The following is a 19,846-nucleotide window of genomic DNA, read 5'->3' as shown; positions in this document are numbered from 1 at the left end:
AGGAAACTCTTCACTGCATCTTTGGGCTTCCAGGTGGCTCAGACAGTAAAGAATCTGCCTGCCAATGCAGGAGACGGACCAGGTGCAGGTTCAATCCCTGGGTTCGGAAGATCCCCTGGAGGAGGGCATAGCAACCCATTCCAGTATTCTTGATGGAGAATCCCATGGACAGAGGAAACTGGAGGGCTACAGTCCATGGGGTCGCAAAGAGTCGGACACGATTGAACACACACAGCACAGCTGCATCTTTACATTAAAAAAAAAAAAAAAGGACCGGCCTCAAAAAGAAAGAGGAAAGGCATTTGGAGGAAAGGAAGCAGCATGCTCACAGCCCAGGGAGGACAACCAGGCATGTCCTGCAGGGGCAGCAGGAGGGAAGCCTGCAGAGGAGGGGCCTGCAGAGGAGGGAAGCCTGCAGAGGAGGGGCCTGCAGAGGAGGGAAGCCTGCAGAGGAGGGAAGCCTGCAGAGGAGGGGCCTGCAGAGGAGGGAAGCCTGCAGAGGAGGGGCCTGCAGAGGAGGGGGCCTGCAGAGGAGAGGGCCTGCAGAGGAGGGGGCCTGCAGAGGAGGGGGCCTGCAGAGGAGGGAAGCCTGCAGAGGAGGGGCCTGCAGAGGAGGGGGCCTGCAGAGGAGGGGGCCTGCAGAGGAGGGGCCTGCAGAGGAGGGGGCCTACAGAGGAGAGGGCCTGCAGAGGAGGGGGCCTGCAGAGGAGGGGGCCTGCAGAGGAGGGGCCTGCAGGGCCCTCGGACAAGGTCATGGTGACCTTGTATACAGACCAAGGCGGGGACCGTCTCGAAGGAACCAGCTTCCCTACCATTGCACCAGGTGCTGGCAGCCTCTAAGAAACACAACAAAATGTGTATTTGTCAGGGGAGGCCCAAACCACCCCCCAAATCTCGGTGGCTTCACATAGGACAGTGTATATTCCACAGTCTCGCGAAGAGGAAATAAAGGGGAGGAAGATAGGGGCTCCCCTTCCTGCAGGCTTCAAGATCTGCACCCCATCCTGTTAAGGACCTGGCCCTCTCTGGGGGCCCTGGGATTCTCTGCACGTAGATGAGGGAAGGAAGAGGGGAGACTGCGAGGAGGAAGATTTTCCTGCCTCCAGGTGTGTGTTTCTCTCAACATCACTGACCAGAACTCCATCACGGGACCACCCCCACCCCGAGCTGCAAGGGGAGCTGGGAAATACAGCCTCTCTGTGCGTCTCAGCGGAAAAGGACACAGTACTCTCGGCCTCAGTGGAAATCAGTGCCTGTTAACATAGAAGGTAAGTTTATTAGTGATGTGTTGCACTTGACCAGAGGCCAGCAAGCTACAGCTCCAGGGTCAAGTCTGAACCAGCGTCTATCTCCTCTCTCCCTCCCCCACCCCCATCCAGCTCAAGACTCTATATGTTAACAGGATCCAGTTTTTTGAGCATCCCTTAGGGCCAGGCATGGTGATAGGCACTCTACATGCGTATGGCGGCGCAATCACTAAGGAAAGTGTTATTATGTGTGTATCTGTGTTAGTTGCTTAGTCGTGTCCCACTCTTTGCGACCCCAAAAGACTGTAACCCACCAGGCTTCTCTGTCCATGGAATTCTCCAGGCAAGAATACTGGAGTGGGTTGCCATTTCCTTCTCCAGGGGATCTTCCTGATCCAGGGATTGAACCCAGGTCTCTTCCACTGCAGGCAGATTCCTTACCATCTGAGCTATAAGGAAATTTCTTGTGTGTGTGTGTGTGTGTGGCACTGGGCAGCTTACGGGATATTAATTCCCCAACCAGGGACTGAAGCTGGGCTAAGGCAGTGAAAGCGCCAGGTTCTAACCACTGGACTGCAAGGGAATTCCTAATTACGTCCATTCTAGAGCTGAGGAAGCTGAGGCTCAGGCAGGTTCTGCGACTTGTCCTTAAAGTGGAAACATGGAGCAGCTGGGCTTTAGGCTGAGATCTCTCTGACCCCAAAGGACAGGGATGTTCTTTCCATTATATCAGGGTGCCCAAAAAGTTCACTTGGGTTTCTCCATACGATGTTACAGAAAACTGCCTGATGCCAAGGGTCTTTAACCCATACATAAAAAAGTACAGACATCCATGCCTTATCTGTTGGACATCCCCTGTGGTTGCGCTCCTGCCTGTGCCCAAAGCCCCACCCCATGGTGCGCCAAGATTCCCAGGGAGTGTGGTGCAGCTCTGGGCACCTCGTTCCAATCAATTATAGGGTTTTACTGTCAGCTGCCCGTCTCTGGAGACCCCCAAGCTTTCTGCAAGTACACCACAGCACTTCATCAGATAAAGCGTGGGACTCCCAGTTGAGGAAAGGGCCAACACTTCTGCCCCAAGGTCTGCAGAGTGTCTGGGGGAGCTGGCACTCGCTTCAACCACACATAGGCTGTTCCACCCACGAGGATCTTGTCACGGTCCTCATGTGGTCTTGGGGCCACCTGCACGGGCCTTACACGTGTGTGAACAATGAGGATTCCCGAGCACCACTCCTATCTTTTGAGTCTACGTCTGTGGGTGGGTCCCAGGAATATCCATCAGTCACTGCTCCGGGGACATTTGAATGGCTACGAATAAATAAGGATGAAGATGAGAGCATCTGCACAGGCAACATTTTTCTCCTCTTATATTCTTCTCGGGCTCCTCCTTGTCCCCCGAGGCTGCAGTCAAGGTCAGTGCTCAGTATGCTCTGATTCAGCCCCAGTTAATCAGGAGAAGGCATCCCTTCACCACACCTGTCACCATGTGCAGCCTTTTGCTATCTCGGGGCAAGTCTCTCTGCCAGGCCCTGAGCTCATGGGAGAAAGACTTAGCCATCTTCATACACCAGCCTGGCTCAGCCCTTAGCATATGTTGTTGTTTAGTTGCTAAGTCATGTCTGACTCTTTTGTGACCTCCATGGACGGCAGCTCTCCAGGCTCCTCTGTCCATGGGATTCTCCAGGCAAGAATACTGGAGTGGGGTGCCTTTTTCTCCTCCAGGGGATCTTCCCGACTCAGGAATTGAACCTGTGTCTATTATGTCTCCTGCACTGCCAAGGTCGGTTCTTTACCACTGTGCCACCAGGGAGGCCCGCCCAGCATATAGTAAATGCTAAATAAATTTCAATGGAGCTGCCATTGGTAACATAGTAAATAAGTTGCCAGAAGAAAGCAGGAGATGTGGTTTTGTGTTCTCATCTCTTTTGGCTCTGGGTTCATACACACATCACTGCATGGACCTGCTCGGCCATTCTGCGGCCGACACCAAGCTGCAGACACAGACTGGGATGACTGCTCACTCATTAACCTCAACCAACACACACACAAATGCCAAACACATAACAAACAACAAGTGAGATGTTTGGGACATCAAAGGCTTTGGGGAGTGTAATTACCAGATATAAAATATAGAGCTGGGGTTCCTTGGTGGCTCAGATGGTAAAGAATCTGCCTGCCCATGCAGGAGACCCAGGTTTGATCCCTGGGTCGGGAAGATCCCCTGGAGAAGGGAATGGGTACCCACTCCAGTATTCTAGTCATATGTAAAACATTTAAAAAACCGAAAAATGGAAACACAAAAATGAGCAAACAGTAAGAGACTAGCAATACATGACCAGGGATATTTGAAAGATAAAAAATGAGAAATGAAAAAGATAAGGGCTGAAATTAAAAAACTTCAATGAACTCATTTAAATCGCAGATCTGATAGTGCTAAATAGAAACATTGTGATGTGGAAGATAAGTCTGAAAAGCTAAAGAAAATACAATTGGTTCGTTCAACAGCTATTTACTGAATGCCTACTATATGCCAGGGACCTTTTAGAAGCAATGCACACTAAATTGGATAAACACAAAAAATACCCACCTAGACACCACCCAAGAGAAAAGGACAATTAGACTAACGGCAGGCTTTTCAAAAGCAAATTGAGAGCTCGAGGCAGAGCTCACATCCTGAAAGGGCTGCTGCTGCTGCCGCTGCCGAGTCGCTGCAGTCGCGTCCGACTCTGTGTGACCCCATAGACGCAGCCCACCAGGCTCCCCCATCCCTGGGATTCTCCAGGCAAGAACACTGGAGTGGGCTGCCATTTCCTTCTCCAGTGCATGAAAGTGAAAAGGGAAAGTGAAGTCGCTCAGTCGTGTCCGACTCTTCACAACCCCATGGACAGCAACCCACCAGGCTCCTCTCCATGGGATTTTCCAGGCAAGAGTATTGGAGTCGGGTGCCATTGCCTTCTCTGCCTGAAAGGGCTAAGGAAAAATAACTGGCAAAATAAAACTATTTACCTGGCAGAACTATCTTTCAAGAATAATGGTGAAATGACACTTCCATAGAAACAAAAGTGGAGAACATTCACCATCAAGAGATACAAACTAAATAGAAACGTTTTAAAGCGGTACATAAAAAAAAGAAGCAGGGAAAGTGAAACAGCATGGATAATTAGATGAAGGGCAAATGTGAACCAAACATACATGATTTGCACAAAATCCATAAATTAACAATGAAGAACAAATCTAGAATATTGGCTACTAATGCCTGTGATACAGGAGTGATTGAATCAAAGTGTTTAAGAGCCTAGATTGTTTAAGAGAAGGTTGTGTATTCAATTTAGACTCAGTTAAGTAAACCTGGTAGAATTTCAGGGGTAACCACTGAAAGAATTGAAATGAAGAGTCTAAATTCTACAACAAGGACCTACAGCATAGGTAGCCATATTCAATATCCTGTGATAATATGAAAAAGAATATAAGTGCTTCCCTGGTGGCTCAGATAGTAAAGCGTCTGCCTGCAATGTGGGAGACCCAGGTTCAATCCCTGGGTTGGGAAGATCCCCTGGAGAAGGCAACGGCAATCCACTCCAGCACTCTTGCCTGGAAAATCCCATGGACGGAGGAGCCTGATAGGTTACAAGGCTACAGTCCATGGGGTCGCAAAGAGTCAGACATGACTGAGTGACTTCATTTCACTTCACATGTACAACTGAATCACTTTGCTGTACAGCAGAAATTCATTGTAAATTAAGTATATACCAATAAAATAGCTTTTTATTTATATTAAAAATATAATGAAACTAAAAAGAAATAAAAGAGGAGAAATAGAAAATGAACAGTGCCACAGTCGATCCTTTGAAGTAATAACAAAACAGATGCTCTGGTGAGGTTGATTCAGCAAAAAAACAGGGAAGGCACACGTCATGTTAAAAATTAAAACAAGAGAAAAGTAAGATCTTTCCCAAGGGCCCAGAGCAAATCAGAAACTCAGCTCAGAATAAACGGGGAGCCTGGCTAACCTCCACTCTCCAGTATTCACAGCAGTGTGTCTCCACACTGGTGGGACAGCAAGGACCAGACGCTCATGGCTCTGGTCTCTGAGGTTGGGCGCCTGTCCTGGGATGGATGTACAAGAAGCAGAGCAGAGACAGAGAAACACCAGGGCAGCCCCCAAGGTCAAAGCAGGCTCCGCTTTCTTCAGTGGGACAGCCACTTCCCTCAAATGCACTTTCATGTTTTATGTGTGGGAGAAAGAATAATCTAGAAAGGGCAATTCAATCTATTTTTAATGGTGCTCTGAAGCCTTGTTCCTAGTGCGAGAGGAGCGCCCCCCTCCATCCTCCACCAAGCAAGTATTTCAAAGTCTCAACATCAGTTTCAAAGACTCACTCCCTGGGGAAGAAACTGAAATATTTGGGTGGCGAGGGCCTGGACTTGTCCACAACACATCATGCTTTCTTCTGCCCAATGTCTGGCAACCAGATAAGGCTGAGATTCAGACATTAGAAAAGTCTGTGTTGAGGACCTTCCACATAGGTGAAAAATCCACTGCATTGCCTAGAGCAGGATAAACAGGACGGAGAGCTGGACTAAAACAGCCCTGCACTTGGCACTGACTTCTGACTTAACTCCTTGGTACTTGTTTCACTTTGGAAGATGAAAAAAGGGGTGGCTGAGGTTGAAGTGCCCATTCTGCAGCATTCGCGCCGGGAGCATAGCCCTTCCCACGACAGGGAAGACAGCCGCCCCATCTGCATCGTATCATGTTCCTGACACCGTGAAACGAAACAAAATGACACGCTGGTCAGTGGAGACCAGGATAGTAACTAAGTAAACAGGGAGGTTCAACAAGATTTCTTGCAGGTTCTGAAGTGTGAGCGATCCGGTATCGTGTTGTGTGGACCTGTTCCAAGGACCCTGAGCGCTGCCTGGCCCTAAGGAGACCAATTCACAATCAAGACCCCCTGGATCCAGACCCAACTTGATACGTGGAACGTCTGGGACGCTGGTAGGTCTCTTCACATTCTCTTGCCTCAGGCTCCCCTTCTGCAAAGCTGGGACAATGCTCTCTTTCCTGCAATCGTTCAAGGATTAAATATGACAGCCATAGGGGGTCATGATGGAATCTGGGCTCCCCTTCCACCTTCTGAGCTCTCCCGATTCACCCTCCCTTTCCGTGATTAATACAATAGATTTTTAAGTCCTTGAAAACACTCTGTGTACATGGTGTGAGTCAGAGATAGAACTATAGTTCCTTTCATCACTCTGATAGAATATGAAAAATAAACCCTAATTGGACCACATGCAAAACCAAAGACAGCTGTGTATTAGCAGTGAAGAACTCTAAGAGGGAAGGAATTGTTCTAGATGCTGAACCTCCTGAACAGACAGAGGGCTTCCTCTCAAGAATCAAAACATTAAAAACAAACTAGAAGAAGCAAACAGTTTTGGACCAAAAGAAAAAAAAAAGAGAGACAGGAAAAAATAATCTCTAATATATTTCCGAAACTTGTCAGAGGCCTTAAGAGAGGATTCTGGATAACATTTTAGTTTTCCTTGAAGATTTTTGTCATTGTGCTGATTACACTGAGAATAACCATCCAGTGACGTCACTGATGGCGCTGGTAGGACTACAAAGGGCTGAATCCAAACCCTGATACTACAGATGAGAATGCTAAGCCCAGAGTGGTCAAGCAATCCACCCAAGCCACACAGCCACCTGGAGGCAGTCCCAGGTCCTGATGTGCGGTGCGCTCATCTTCCACAGCGCCTTTTTGAGCATCATAAGACTTCATAAACATCCCTCTTTTGAAATAACCCTGGAAGGCTTGAAACAAGTCTGGAAGTCCAGAATAAGGCATCTGAGGTTAGATATCGCAGCGTCTCTCCTCTGATCTGCATGGGTCATGCCTGCAGGGAAACCCCCCTGCAGTGTGTGCCTTCTGCTTTTAAGGCTCATTTCATTCTTCATTTGAGATTCACGTCTTCAAAAATCAGGTGTCTACTCTCCAAGGGGCATCTGCTGGTTTGCTTGGAAAGTAGCCTTAAGCAGTCATGCTGGATGGAATAGAAGCAGCCACCTTGGATGCAACTCGAAGGAAGTACTGGTGATAATGCCCTTTCCCACGCCCATTCATTTCAACAGTGAAATCCCTAACACCACCAGTCTATAAAGCAAGTCCTGATGGTGACCCACAAATTAGGTAGAAATTAAAGTACCCCAGACACACACTGCTATGGCCTGACCGGGGGTTGATCTCTAGAGCTCTTAGCAGAGGACCTTACACAGTGTGTTCACACACAGAGCATGCGTAACCTCAAAGATCGACCACCCCAGCACCAGAGAGATGTGGTCACCAGATCAAAGAACACTGTGTACAGGCAGAAGAGGCACTGCAAACCCTGAAGCCAGTGCTTTCCCCCATTATTCAAGGTGGTCCTTAAACACTCCTTGTGACAATCAATTAAAGACATTCCCACCCCCCCAGTTAGCTGGGCACATTCAATCATTTGTTGGAAATTCAATTGATCTGGGATTGCGGGCACAGTTCAGTAAAACTGCTCATCCCATCCACCTGAGCTCAGTGGGTCCCTGAGGTTAGAGCCAACCAAGACAGTCCTGCCGCCAAGGGAGAGGGCACCTAACCTGCCATGCCCTGCTTCCTTGTGAAAGTGAAGTCGCTCAGTCATGTCCAACTCTTTGCGACCCAGACGTAGCCAAAAAGCCCGTGGGGACTGCCCGCTCCAGCTACCCCAACCGTGAGGAGTGCCCCCACCCGGCTCCCAGCAGCCACCCACAGTAAGTGGGGTGTTCACTCCACATGCTTTGGAGAGGGGATTTTTTTTTTTAATTCAAAACCTCAGCTTTCCCAACTTCTCTCAAATGTTGTTGCCCTTTGCCCCAAAGGAGTTTTACCAAAATCTTGCTTCCAGGATAGCCTCAACCTTTGCCCTTCTGCATTTCAGATAATCACGTGGGTGGCTCTGCCTTCAAACTTAGATTTCGCCTTTCTTTTTTTGCCGGTTGGAGACCACCAGCCGGCGAGGACCAGTTCCGTGTCCCTCGCCCCAGATTCTGCGGTGGTTCTCTCTACCCGCGTCCACCCGTCCCTTCCGACTACTTGCTCACACACAGCTCAGAGATAACGCGCATCCCATTGGATGCTCGGATCCCCAAGAAGGCGTGCGCGAAGTATCTTAGCCCTCGGCTTCTAGGGCAGTTTTCGTTCACCCCTGCAATCAAAGCACCTCTCCATTAACACGGAATTCTCCAGGCCAGAATACTGGAGGGGGTACCCTTCCCTTCTCCAGGGGATCTTCCCAACTCAGGGATCGAACCCAGGTGTCCCACATTGCAGGCGGATTCTTTACCTGCTGAACCACAAGGGAAGCCCCGTTAACTCCCTAGCAGAGAGGGGAGAAAAGAAAAGCCACAACCCCGGGGCGGGCAGTTGCGACGCAGCCCTTCCGAGTGCAGGATGAAGCTGGCGGGGGCCCGGAGGTAACCGACTGGTCCCAGCCTCCGCGCACCGTCCCGGCGGCCGGCTTGCTGGGCTCCCGGCCTCCGCGGGAATCCGCGCGCCGCCCGCCGCCGCCGGGCCCCTTACCTCGCTGACGATGGTCGAGTGGGCCTGGGCGTACCGCCAGCCGTCCCGGCACTGCACGAGCGGCGCGGAGCGGTTGGGGAAGGCGGCGAGGGGGTCGGCGCAGCTGAGCGCGCCGGGGGCGGCGCTGGCGTTGGCCGCCTCCAGGAGGTAGCGCTGGCAGCGGCCGTCGCCGCGGCCCTCGGGGGGCGCGGGGCCGGGGGGCGCGGGCGCCGTGCGGTTCCACTCCTCCTCCGGGCTCCAGCCGCAGCGCTCGGCCAGCGCGGCGGCGCTCGGCCCGCGGCACCAGTAGTGGTCGGGCCGGCTGCCCAGGAAGACCACGCCGACGAAGAGGAAGGCGAAGGTGACGCCCGTCAGGCACAGCAGCAGGAACGCGCGCCGCTGGAAGCGCCCGAACTCGCCGGCCCGCTGCAGCGCCTCGTCGAAGGACGGCATGGTGCGCCCGCCCGCCTCCCCCGAGCGCGTCTGCCGCCCGCCGCCCGGGGCTGCCGAGTGACCCGCCGGCCGGCCGGCCGCCTCCTCCGCCCCGGCCGCCTCCCCCGCGCTCCCCGCCTCACGCCCCTGGGCGCCGCGCCAGCGGACGGCGCTCCTCGGGCCCCGGGGCCCCCGCCTCCCGCCCCCGGGGGCGTGGAGAGTAGGGGGGCGTCCGCGGAGGTCCGGGCCGCGCTCTCCCGGGGGGCGCCGCCGCGGGGCCGGGGTGGGCGCGCGGCGGGGCCCGGGTGGCGCGGCCTGGCAGAGCGCCACCGCGCGCCGGGGACCCGGCCCAGGACTGCGAGTGACGCGCACAGCCTTCCCGGGCTGGCGCGCGGCTCCATTCGGTCCCTTCCAGCAGCCCGGTCCGCGGGCGGGTCTGGGTCGGGCTTCCAGACAAGAAAGTTCCAGGGCCACCTAACGACTCCCGGGCTCCTGGAACTCGGTTTCTCGAGGGTCCCGGCTGCAACCTGGTGGGGGGACCGAGGACGCCCGCGCTCCGGGTCCCACTCCTGTGCCCCGGGGAGACCCCCACCCCCCGGGCCTCGTCACCTCGGTGCAGAGCCGCCCCGCGCGCCCCCGAGGCCGGGCAGCCAGGTCCCAGAACAGTGGACCGACTGCAGAACTTGGACTCCGCGAGGTTAGATTTTTGGCGACATCTCAGATATTGTCCAACTTTCAAAAAGAGCAGCTGGGCAGCCCACAGCGGCTGAGCGCCTTGTGCAGAGTCCTAGAGTTCCAAGTGAGAAGGGATCTCAGACGCTTACACGTTGCTTTAGCCAAGGCCTCTTCTCTGCCTGAAACCGCCTGGAAAGCGTGCTTGCTGACTGCTTTGAATGGCTGTTTTTAGCTTCCTGACTTTTTCTTGCAAAGTTTGGCAGAGCTGCGTCCGGTCTGGGGTCCGGGCCTCTGCTAGGCGCCCAAGCTGCTGTGTCCGTGTCTTCGCTCCGATGCCTCCCCGGGCCGGGTGAAAAGCCCCTTCTAGGCTGCAGCCTTCACGTATGCGGACCACACTGCACTGTTAGCAGCCCCCGGCCTGCCCTGGCCTAGCCTCCCCCTTCTTGAGAATTTTCCAGCTCTCTCCCCAGACCCCCACCCCAGCTGTCCAAAAAGCTTCTACCTTTAGGTTTCTTTACTCGGAGGGCGGAGAAGCTGGTAGAGTGCAGGCTGACATTTTTTTTTTTTTTTTCTTTTTTTAATCCAGAGCCAGGACGGGAGCCAGGCTGTCTGGTTCACCAGCTTGTGACCTTGGTCACCTTACTTGGCCAGTCCAGACTTCTCATGCCAAATGAGACATCCCCTCCTGGGCTTGCTGTGACAGTTGAACCAATTATTACATATGAAGCGCCAAAAAAGTGCCAGACCCCTACTGTACCCTTTCACAAGTTAGCTCTCAATCCCATCGTTCTTTGTTGCAGGGTTAATCCAGTCCATGGCTCAGGGATGCCCTAAGGCTTCCTGGTACTGGGAAGGATAAAACGCTAGGTAGGGGTACATAGTCGGGGCTGAGTGAATGCTTGCTCTCGCTGTCTTGATCGTTCTCGCATCCTTGTTCCCAGCTGCTGAAGCAGGTCTCTCACTAAGTTAGCAGTGACTTCTGTGCGTGCGTGTCTCACGCTCGAGGGTGTAGTCCTGCTATTGACTGCCCCCACCCCCAGGACCCCAGACTCAGTCTCTCCTCCTCCTACCCAGCTCCACCTCCCAGCTTGCCTATTGGTGTAACCGTAACCCTGTTCTAGACTCCTAGATATCATCTCAACACCCCTCACTCCCCAGGCCTTTACTCCAGTGTGCCTTCCCTTCATCCCTGCTTACCACCCCTCCGCCCTTACACACGCTTGTGCATGTATACAGACAAGCCCGCAGCTCCCTTCGCTGCTTCATCTGTCTCCAAAGTGCTTATCACCGTCTAACAGATGCATCTTTTCATTCCTTTGCTTTATTTATTTACTTTTGGCTGTGTCTTCCTTGCTGCATGCAGGCTTTCTCCAGTTGCAGAGAGAGATGGGAGCTGCTCTCTAGTTGCAGTGGCGTCTCTTGTTCCGGAGCCTGGCTCTAGGGCGCAAGAGCTTCAGGCGGTGCGGCTCGTGGGCTCAGCAGTCCTTGCATACGGACTCAGTTGCCCCAGGGCAGGTGGAATCTTCCTGGACCAGGGATTGAACCTGTGTCTCCTGTGTTGGCGGGCAGATTCTTAATCCCTGGACCACCAAGGAAGTCCTGCCGTTTTTACTTGTTTTTCTGGTGTCCCCTGCCTAGGATGCAGGTTTCAAGAGGGCAGAAAGTTCTGCTTTGTTCATTTCTATCTTGCGACCCCCTAGATCATTGCTTGGTTCATAATAGTCACTCTGTAAACACTTGTGGAATAAATGGATGCTTCCTGACACCATGGCTTACACACACGCGCACACACACACACACACACACACACACACACACACGTGTGGCTTCTTCTCTTCTACTCCACCACTGTCTTGGTCCAGACAGCAGCTTTTCTGGGGGCCAGCCCGCCCTCCTCACTGCCTTCCCACAGAGCAGCTCGGAGGTGCTTCCTTGAAGGGCTTGCCTTGTTTCCAAATTGAACACTCATTTCTCACCCTCCCTTTCAAGATCCCAACCTATATCCCTCACCAAGCTGTCCCCCCATGTGACAGCCAAACATAACACGACTTGCTAATCCTCAAATCCTTCCTTAACTTCCCTAAATCCGAGCCTGTCCACACGACATTTCTCCTTCCTGGCATTTTGCCCTCCCATCCTCACAGCTACGGCCCAGCAAGGCCTGGGCGGAATGTCAGCACCCCCTCTGCTGGGTCCTCTGCAACTACCTCGGCCACTAATGAGTCTTTTCTAATGAGTCATTTGTTCACATCAGATGACCAAAATATGGAGCTTCAGCATCAGTCCTTCCAGTGAATAGTCAGAGTTGATCTCCCTTAAGACTGACCAGTTTGATCACCTTGCAGTTCAAGGGACTTTCTTCTCCAGCACCACAATTCGACTGCATCAATTGTTTGGCCTTCTGCCTTCTTTTGTTATATCTTAGATGTGCGGCTATGAAGAACTAAGACTCCTAGACACAGATGAAGTCTTTGTCATGTGCCTTCAAGTCCTGTCCTTGTCATCCCTGCGTTCTCCCAGGGCAGCTCCCAGGCCCTTTCTCTGGAAGGTGGGCCTGGGGGAGAGTCGTGCAGGCCCAAGAAGAGGGCTCAGGACCACCAGCAGGGAATCCTGGGATCTCAGGTCCCAGTGTGGGTTGGGGATGGGGAGGGTGGGAGATGAGGGGCAGGAAGATGGGAAGGGGGATGGGCTTCAGGTGGGTACACCTGCTTGGCCCTAGGGGAGAGGAAGGCCAGAGTGTGGCCCCCTTTGGTAAAGGCTTAGGCCCTTCCTTGTCCAGGTACAGCTGTTATGAAGATGTTACTCATATCATCCATATTTTAACCCTTGTTATACCTAAGTACTGCAAACAACTACACAGGGGTCCCTTGCTCTTCAAAAGTTTGTTTTATGACACTTTGCTTTTATGAAAGAACGACATCAGCACCTGTTTTTTTCCTAACCAAAAGAAATCAAAGAGGATTTTCACTTTTATAATGAAAGATGAAAATTGAAAATATCGTTCGGCGTTTGTTTTGCAGCGAGTCGTTCAAGAAGCAGTGTGCACCCCAGCAGGGAGAGTGGCCCTGCCTAGCAGCGCCTACCCCAGAAGCTACCTGGATCATCTCACCTTCAAGGCGGCATAGGTTTGAATTGCCCGTGAGCATCTGTGCTTCATCTCTGTTTATTTTCTGCATCTGTTAGCAAGGTGTGTCCTAAGGCGACTGCTTCTTTGCTTTTCCACATTTCAGCTTAGGAGAGGTTTCATCGGAAAGCTCTACTTTCGGAGAATGGGGGGAACCTGCATAGTACTTGGGGTGCTTTGAAATTTACACAAATGGTACCATATTCTGTATTTTTCTGTCACTTCCTTTTTCACTCCACATTATATTTTTGAGACCTGTAAGTCTTGATAAATGTGGATCTCGCTCATTTACTGCTAGGTATCATTCAATTGCATGGCTATACTACAATTTATTCCAGAGATATTCAGCTCATTTTCAGTTTTTCATAATTATAAATGATATGGCAGTGAACCTGTAGTGCACGTTCCCTTGGCAAGAACTGATCTAAAGTAAATGCCTACAAATAGACTGTCAGGACCATCAGTTCAGTTCAGTCACTCAGTCGTGTCCGACTCTTTGCAACCCCATGGACTGCAGCACTCCAGGCCTCCCTGTCCATCACCAGCTCCTGGAGTTCACTCAAACTCATGTCCATGGCATCAGTGATGCCATCCAACCATTTCATCCTCTGTTGTCTCCTTCTCCTCCTGCCTTCAGTCTTTGCCAGCATCAGGGTCTTTTCTAATGAGTCAGTTCTTCGCAACAGGTTGCCAAATATTGGAGTTTCAGCTTCAACATCAGTCCTTCCAATAATTATTCGGGACTGATCTCCTGTAGGATTGACTGGTTGGATCTCCTTGCAGTCCAAGGGACTCTCAAGAGTCTTCTCCAACACCACAGTTCAAAAGCATCAATACTTCGGCACTCAGCTTTCATTATAATCCAACTCTCACATCCAGACGTGACTACTGGAAAAACTATAGCTTTGACCATATGGACCAAAGTAATGTCTCTGCTTTTTAATATTCTGTCTAGGTTGGTTATAGCTTTTCTTCCAAGGAGCAAACATGTTTTAATTTCATGGCTGCAGTCACCATCTGCAGTGATTTTGGAGCCCCCCCAAAAATAAATTCTTTCCCTATTTCCATTGTTTCCCCATCTATGCCATGAAGTGATGGGACCAGATGCCATGATCTTAGTTTTCTGAATGTTGATTTTTAAGCCAACTTTTTCACTCTCCTCTTTCACTTTCATCAAGAGGCTTTTTAGTTCTTCAATTTCTGCCATAAGGCTGGTATCATCTGCGTATCTGAGGTTATTGATATTTCTCCTGGCAATCTTGATTCCAGCTTGTACTTTATCCAGCTCAGCATTTAGCATGATGTACTCTGCATATAAGTTAAATAAGCAGGGCGACAAGGTACAGCCTAGGCGTACTCCTTTCCCGATTTGGAACCAGACCGTTGTTCCATGTCCAGCTCTAACTGTTGCGTCAGGACCATAGTATGTACCTATTTTGAGCTTCACCAGATGTCGCCAAATTGCTTTCAGTAGGTGGCCCCAATTCATGTCTCATCAGCAACCTGTGAGATCATCCCCATCCACACTAACACATGTGCTTGTTACCCTCAAGTGCAGTAGCAGACACTATGGGTTTGAAACGCAGTGCCATTGTTCTGATTTACACACTACTGATTTGGTCAGACTGAGCATGTTTGCATCGAATCCCATGGACAGAGGAGCCTGGTGAATGCAGTCCATGGGGTTGCAGAGTCGCACAGGACGGAAAGTGACTTAGCACTTAACGTTCATCATTTAGGTTTGTCTTCCGCGAGTCACTCCTCATATCCTCTGTCTGTGTTCTCTTTGTTACTTGTTTTTTTCCTACTGAAGTTTTTGAAAATTACTTGTTTATTTGTTTACTTTGCTTCTTTGTCAGCTATGTATGTTCTATCTCTTCAATCTGTGGCTTGTCTTTTTTGTTTAAATTGGTATAATTGGAAGAAAAGCTATGACAAACCTAGACAGCAAATAAAAAGCAGAGGCATCACTTTGCTCACAAAGGGCCCTGTAGACAAAGCTTTTTTTTTTTTTCCAGTACTTATGTATAGATGTGAGATTTGGACCATAAACAAGGCTGAGTGCCGAAGGATGGATGGTTTTGAATTGTGGTGCTGCAGAAAACTCTTGAGAGTTTTAGACTGCACCGAGATCAAACCAGTCCATTCTAAAGAAAATCAATCCAGAATATTCATTGGAAGGACTGATGCTGAAGCTGAAACTCCATTACTTTGACCACCTGATGTGCTGAACCAACTCATTGGAAATGACCCTGATGCTGGGAAAGATTGAGGGCAGGAGGAGAAGGGGATGACAGAGGATGAGGTGGTTGGATGGCATCACCGACTCAATGGACATGAGTTTGAGCAAGCTCTGGGAGACAGTGAAGGACAGGGAAGCCTGGCATGCTGCCATCACGGGGTTGCAAAGAGTCAGACACGACTTAGCGACTGAACAACAAATAATTGCCCTACCATTCTGTGTTGGATTCTGCTGCACGATGAGTGAATCCACTGTATGCATAAGTATATCCCCTCCCTCTTGGGTTGTGGCTTGTCCTTTCACTCTCTCTGTAGTGTCTTGGTGACTACAAGTTTAAATTCTGATGTAGTACCATGTGTCAGTTTGTTTTATAGCTTCTGCTTTTTGCATCTTCCAAAAAGAAAAAAGAAAATGCATGAAAGGGTTTCTGGGCTCTTTGTTCTCTTTTACCACTTTACATGTCTGTTTCCAGGACAGTATTTTACTATTAACCACAATAATTCTGTAACAATTCTTAGTATTTGGGAGGACAAGTCTCATCCCTTCTCTTCCCTTACTTTGTTCCTTTTCAGAGTCATGTCGGCAATTTGGGATTTTCTTTTTCTTCTGTATAAATTTTATCCTTTATTAAGTTCCATAGAAATTCAATTGGGATTTTGATCTAAAATCATGTGTGCATTTTATTTCTCCCATTACTCTGTAGATTTTTGAGAGAAAAGCCAAATCATGTTTCTCTTTCTATCTTTAAACAGTGATATCTGTTTCATATCTTCACTGTCCAATAAGGTACCATTAGCCATATGTGGCCATTTGCATTTAAATTAAAATTAAGTGAAATGAAAGGCTCTGTTCTTAGCGAGTCACAATTCAAGTACTTGATAAACACATGCATGATTGGCGACTGCCATATTGGACTATGATGAAGAACATTTCCAGCAACACAGGAAGTTCTGTTGGACAGAGCTGGTCCAGACATGTGTGCATGCATGCTAAGTGGCTTCGGTTGTGTCGGACTCTTTTCGACCCTTTGGACTGCAGCCCACCAGGCTCCTCTGTCCGTGGGATTCTCCAGGCAAGAATACTGGAGTGGGTTGCCATGTCCTTCTCCAGGGGATCTTCCCAACCCAGGGATCGACCCAGCACCTCTTCATTCTCCTGCATTGGCAGATGGGTTCTAGGGCCGCCTGGGAAGCCTGTTCCAGACATAGTGACCAGTAAATGCTTGCTGAATAGGACCAATAGCAATTTATTGGCCCACAACTCTCAGCTTTTGTTGAATGTACAGACTTTAACTCTTTTTGAAAAGGTAATTGTTGGGGTTTTTTTACCTAAAATTTTATAGTTGGCATTTTTAAAATCATGTTTAGGAATGGACATACCAGATTATTAGTATTTATTCACCACATATTGAATTACCAAAATATGTCATAACGACATTTGTGCTTTTTGTAGAGCACAAAAAAAGATTAGTTTCCTTAGGAATGTTGCAATAAATCTTGAAATAAAACTTTTGAAAACAATCCACTGACAGAAACTTTGGCAAGTGACTTGGGGCACGTGCTCCAGCCTCAAGGGAAAAACGAGAAGTCATGGTTTCTTTTTGTTTTTTAACAAATGGGTATGAATATTTAAAACACTCTCATTCTTCCCTTATTTGGAATGGAGTTGCTATTTGTTGGGCTTCCCAGGTGGCATGGTGGTAAAAAATCCTCCTGCTAATGCAGGAGATGCAAGAGACATGAGTTTGATCCCTGGGTGGGGAAAATCCCATGGAATAGGAAATGGCAACCCACTCCAATATTCTTTTTTTAAATTTTTATTTTTTTAGATTATGAAAGTATGATAACACATATACAGGAGATTTGGAAAATACCGAACAAAATTACATATAGTTCCACTATATATTACAATTATTTTTTTAGGTAGATCAATTAAGAATTTTTAGTTGGACTTTCAATATCAAACTCTCAAAAATTAATAGAATGAATATACAGAGAGGTATAAGAATAAAGTTGACCTGGAAAGCATTGTGAACCAATTCAACATAATTAAAATTTATATAATTTTCACACAACAGTAGGATACAAATTCTATTCAAGTTCCCATAGGCTATAAACTAGGAGACACTGGAACATACCCAGGGACATCAAACAAGGTGCAAAAATTTCATGGACTAAAGTCATTGAAATCGTGCAGAGTCTGTTCTTTTATCACTGTGGAATTATGTTAGAAATCAATATCAAAAGATATTTTAAAATAGCCCACATCTTTTCAAATGTAATGTGATATTTACCAAGAGAGATCTTAGCCATCGAAAGCCTCAACAAAGTCAGAAAACTGAAAAAAACAGAGCAGGTGACTGCAGATGAGAAAGCATTTAAATTAGAATCTAAATGATAAATTAATATTAAAGATACTTTAAACAATATCCCATGTATTTGAAAATTTAATGTTCACTTTTAAGTGATGAGTGTTTCTAAAAAACCATAACAAGGAAAATAAGAAATATTGATTATAGAATAAAAATGAGAATAGAATTTACCAGAATTTGTTGCATGTAGCTGAATTGCTCAATGCAATTAAATACAATGTCCACTCCATTATTCTTGCCTGTAAAATTCCATGGCCAAAAGAGCCTGGCAGGCTACAGTCCATGGGGTTGCAAAGAGTCAGACACAACGGAGTGACTAAGCGCGTGTGCACGTGCACACACACACACATACACACACGCGCACACACACACACACAGGGCTATTTGTTACTTTAGTGTGTGAATATAGTAAAAACCACAGGGCACTTCCCTTGTTATATGGCAGAATACTGGAGCCTAATGTTGATTTAGACTGACCAATACTCATTTCTTTCCCTGGCCCATTCTCTCACTAGTTGACTATGATTTGGACTTCCCTAGAGGAAAGCTTCTGGTTTGGGAGACAGTATCACAGATACTATTATTCTTTGGCAATAGATCCTTTCTGTACTTGAACTATCTAGGATCTTGGACTTCTCCAAAGTCATCTTTGGAGAAGATGGTAGCCATGAAGAAAAGGCTAAATAGAGCTAAAAATATTCCAGAGTTGAATTTTGGCAAGGTAGAAAAACCCGATCTAGCCTAAGGGATTGGAGAGTTCATACTTACTCTCCAAATAGATACAAAAGCAAGTCTTTTGCCCCGTTCTTTCCAACACTTGTTTTGTGTCATTTTAACAAGCGCAAGGTGAAGCATGTTCTCTCTCTTGAAAACCTTTCCATCACACATGGTTTAGGCCAGGAATGGTAAGTGGGGTTTTTCTGTCCCACGCCTGTCACTGGGCAGGAGCCATCCAGAGCACCATGTTGAGGGTACCTCTGAGGTGGGGAGGAGGTCAGATCATGACTGACTAGGAACAGAGGTGGAGGAAAGGGAAAACAAGCTTGAGGGCAAAAGATAGGTCAGCTTCTGTCATCCGTGTAGCTGGGGAAGTGCCAGGCTGACACAATATTCTCTGTGGGTCTCCAGAACTCTTAGGACATCTATTACTTTGGGGATTTGGCCACTATACTATTAAGTGCTAAAATATTGCCCAGAAGTTTCTGCAATTGGACCTCATTCTGGATGAAACTGTCTTTCAGGGAGGACCCTTCAACTGTGTGGTGGTGGTGGTCCCCCTGGGCACAGCACTCAGAAGCCATCCACTGTTTCCAACCCAGTACCACTGTCCACAAATCACAGTAATGCCGTCCTCACTTGGGAGAAGGCAGTTTCAGGAGATTCGCAGGCACCAATTAAAATCTGAGTGACATTTAATTTAAATTGAACTTAAATGTCCCTGGTGGCTCAGACGGTAAATAATTCACCTGTACTGCGGGAGACCTGGGTTCAAACCCTGAGTCAGGAAGATCCCCTGGAGAAGAGAATGGCAACCCACTCCAGTATTCTTGCCTGGAGAAACCCCATGGATGGAGGAGCCTGGAGGGATTGCAAAGACTCAGACAGGACTGAATGACTAAGTGCACATGCAAACAGATACACACACAATTTAATTTAGAAACTAGAGAATAACACCTTCACTGAAAATGATATTATATTGACATAGTTACTGAAATGGAGTGATGCTCACATGTTCTGTAAAAGAAACAGCTTTCAAAGACTGCATTTGATATCAGTGCCTCCCATAAATGGTAAAGGAGGCCTGTTTATTTGTTTGTCAACCTGTTTCTGATTTACTGCAGACCAACGTGTGGTCTTACTGGGCATGAATCGTCTGCTTCTCAAGACACGGACACCCTCAAAGTGAATTCAACAATATCTGGTCTACATCCCGTTCAAGGAGACCTGTCCACCATTCACACATTGGATGTCATGGTGATGCCAGATTGATAGAAAAGTTTCCAAATGCTTACTTCCAATTTTTGCATTTATCAGATTGCAGGCAGGGGACAACAATTCACATACCAGCTTTAACAGTGCATTCTGTGCAATCCTATATTTTGTACAATAATGTAGATCTCCAGAAGAATTCTTTATTGTACCCCAAGCACAAACAGATGCTGTAACACCATAGGCAAT

At 48.5% G+C, this 19,846-nt stretch overlaps 1 protein-coding gene across 1 annotated transcript in view; it reads right to left on the bottom strand.

The window, feature by feature from the left end:
• Positions 1–9,277, bottom strand: part of SLC22A3 (solute carrier family 22 member 3) — a 98,729-nt gene extending 89,452 nt beyond the window's left edge. Inside the window, exon 1 of the mRNA XM_068985334.1 lies at positions 8,846–9,277. Within this exon, the coding sequence (XP_068841435.1) occupies positions 8,846–9,277 (432 nt within the window). The remainder of the gene's footprint in view (positions 1–8,845) is intronic.
• Positions 9,278–19,846: the final 10,569 nt, after the last annotated feature.

Source organism: Capricornis sumatraensis, chromosome 13 (genome assembly GCF_032405125.1).
Source record: "Capricornis sumatraensis isolate serow.1 chromosome 13, serow.2, whole genome shotgun sequence".
Lineage (NCBI taxonomy): Eukaryota > Metazoa > Chordata > Mammalia > Artiodactyla > Bovidae > Capricornis > Capricornis sumatraensis.
This window is presented reverse-complemented; position numbering and strand designations above follow the sequence as displayed.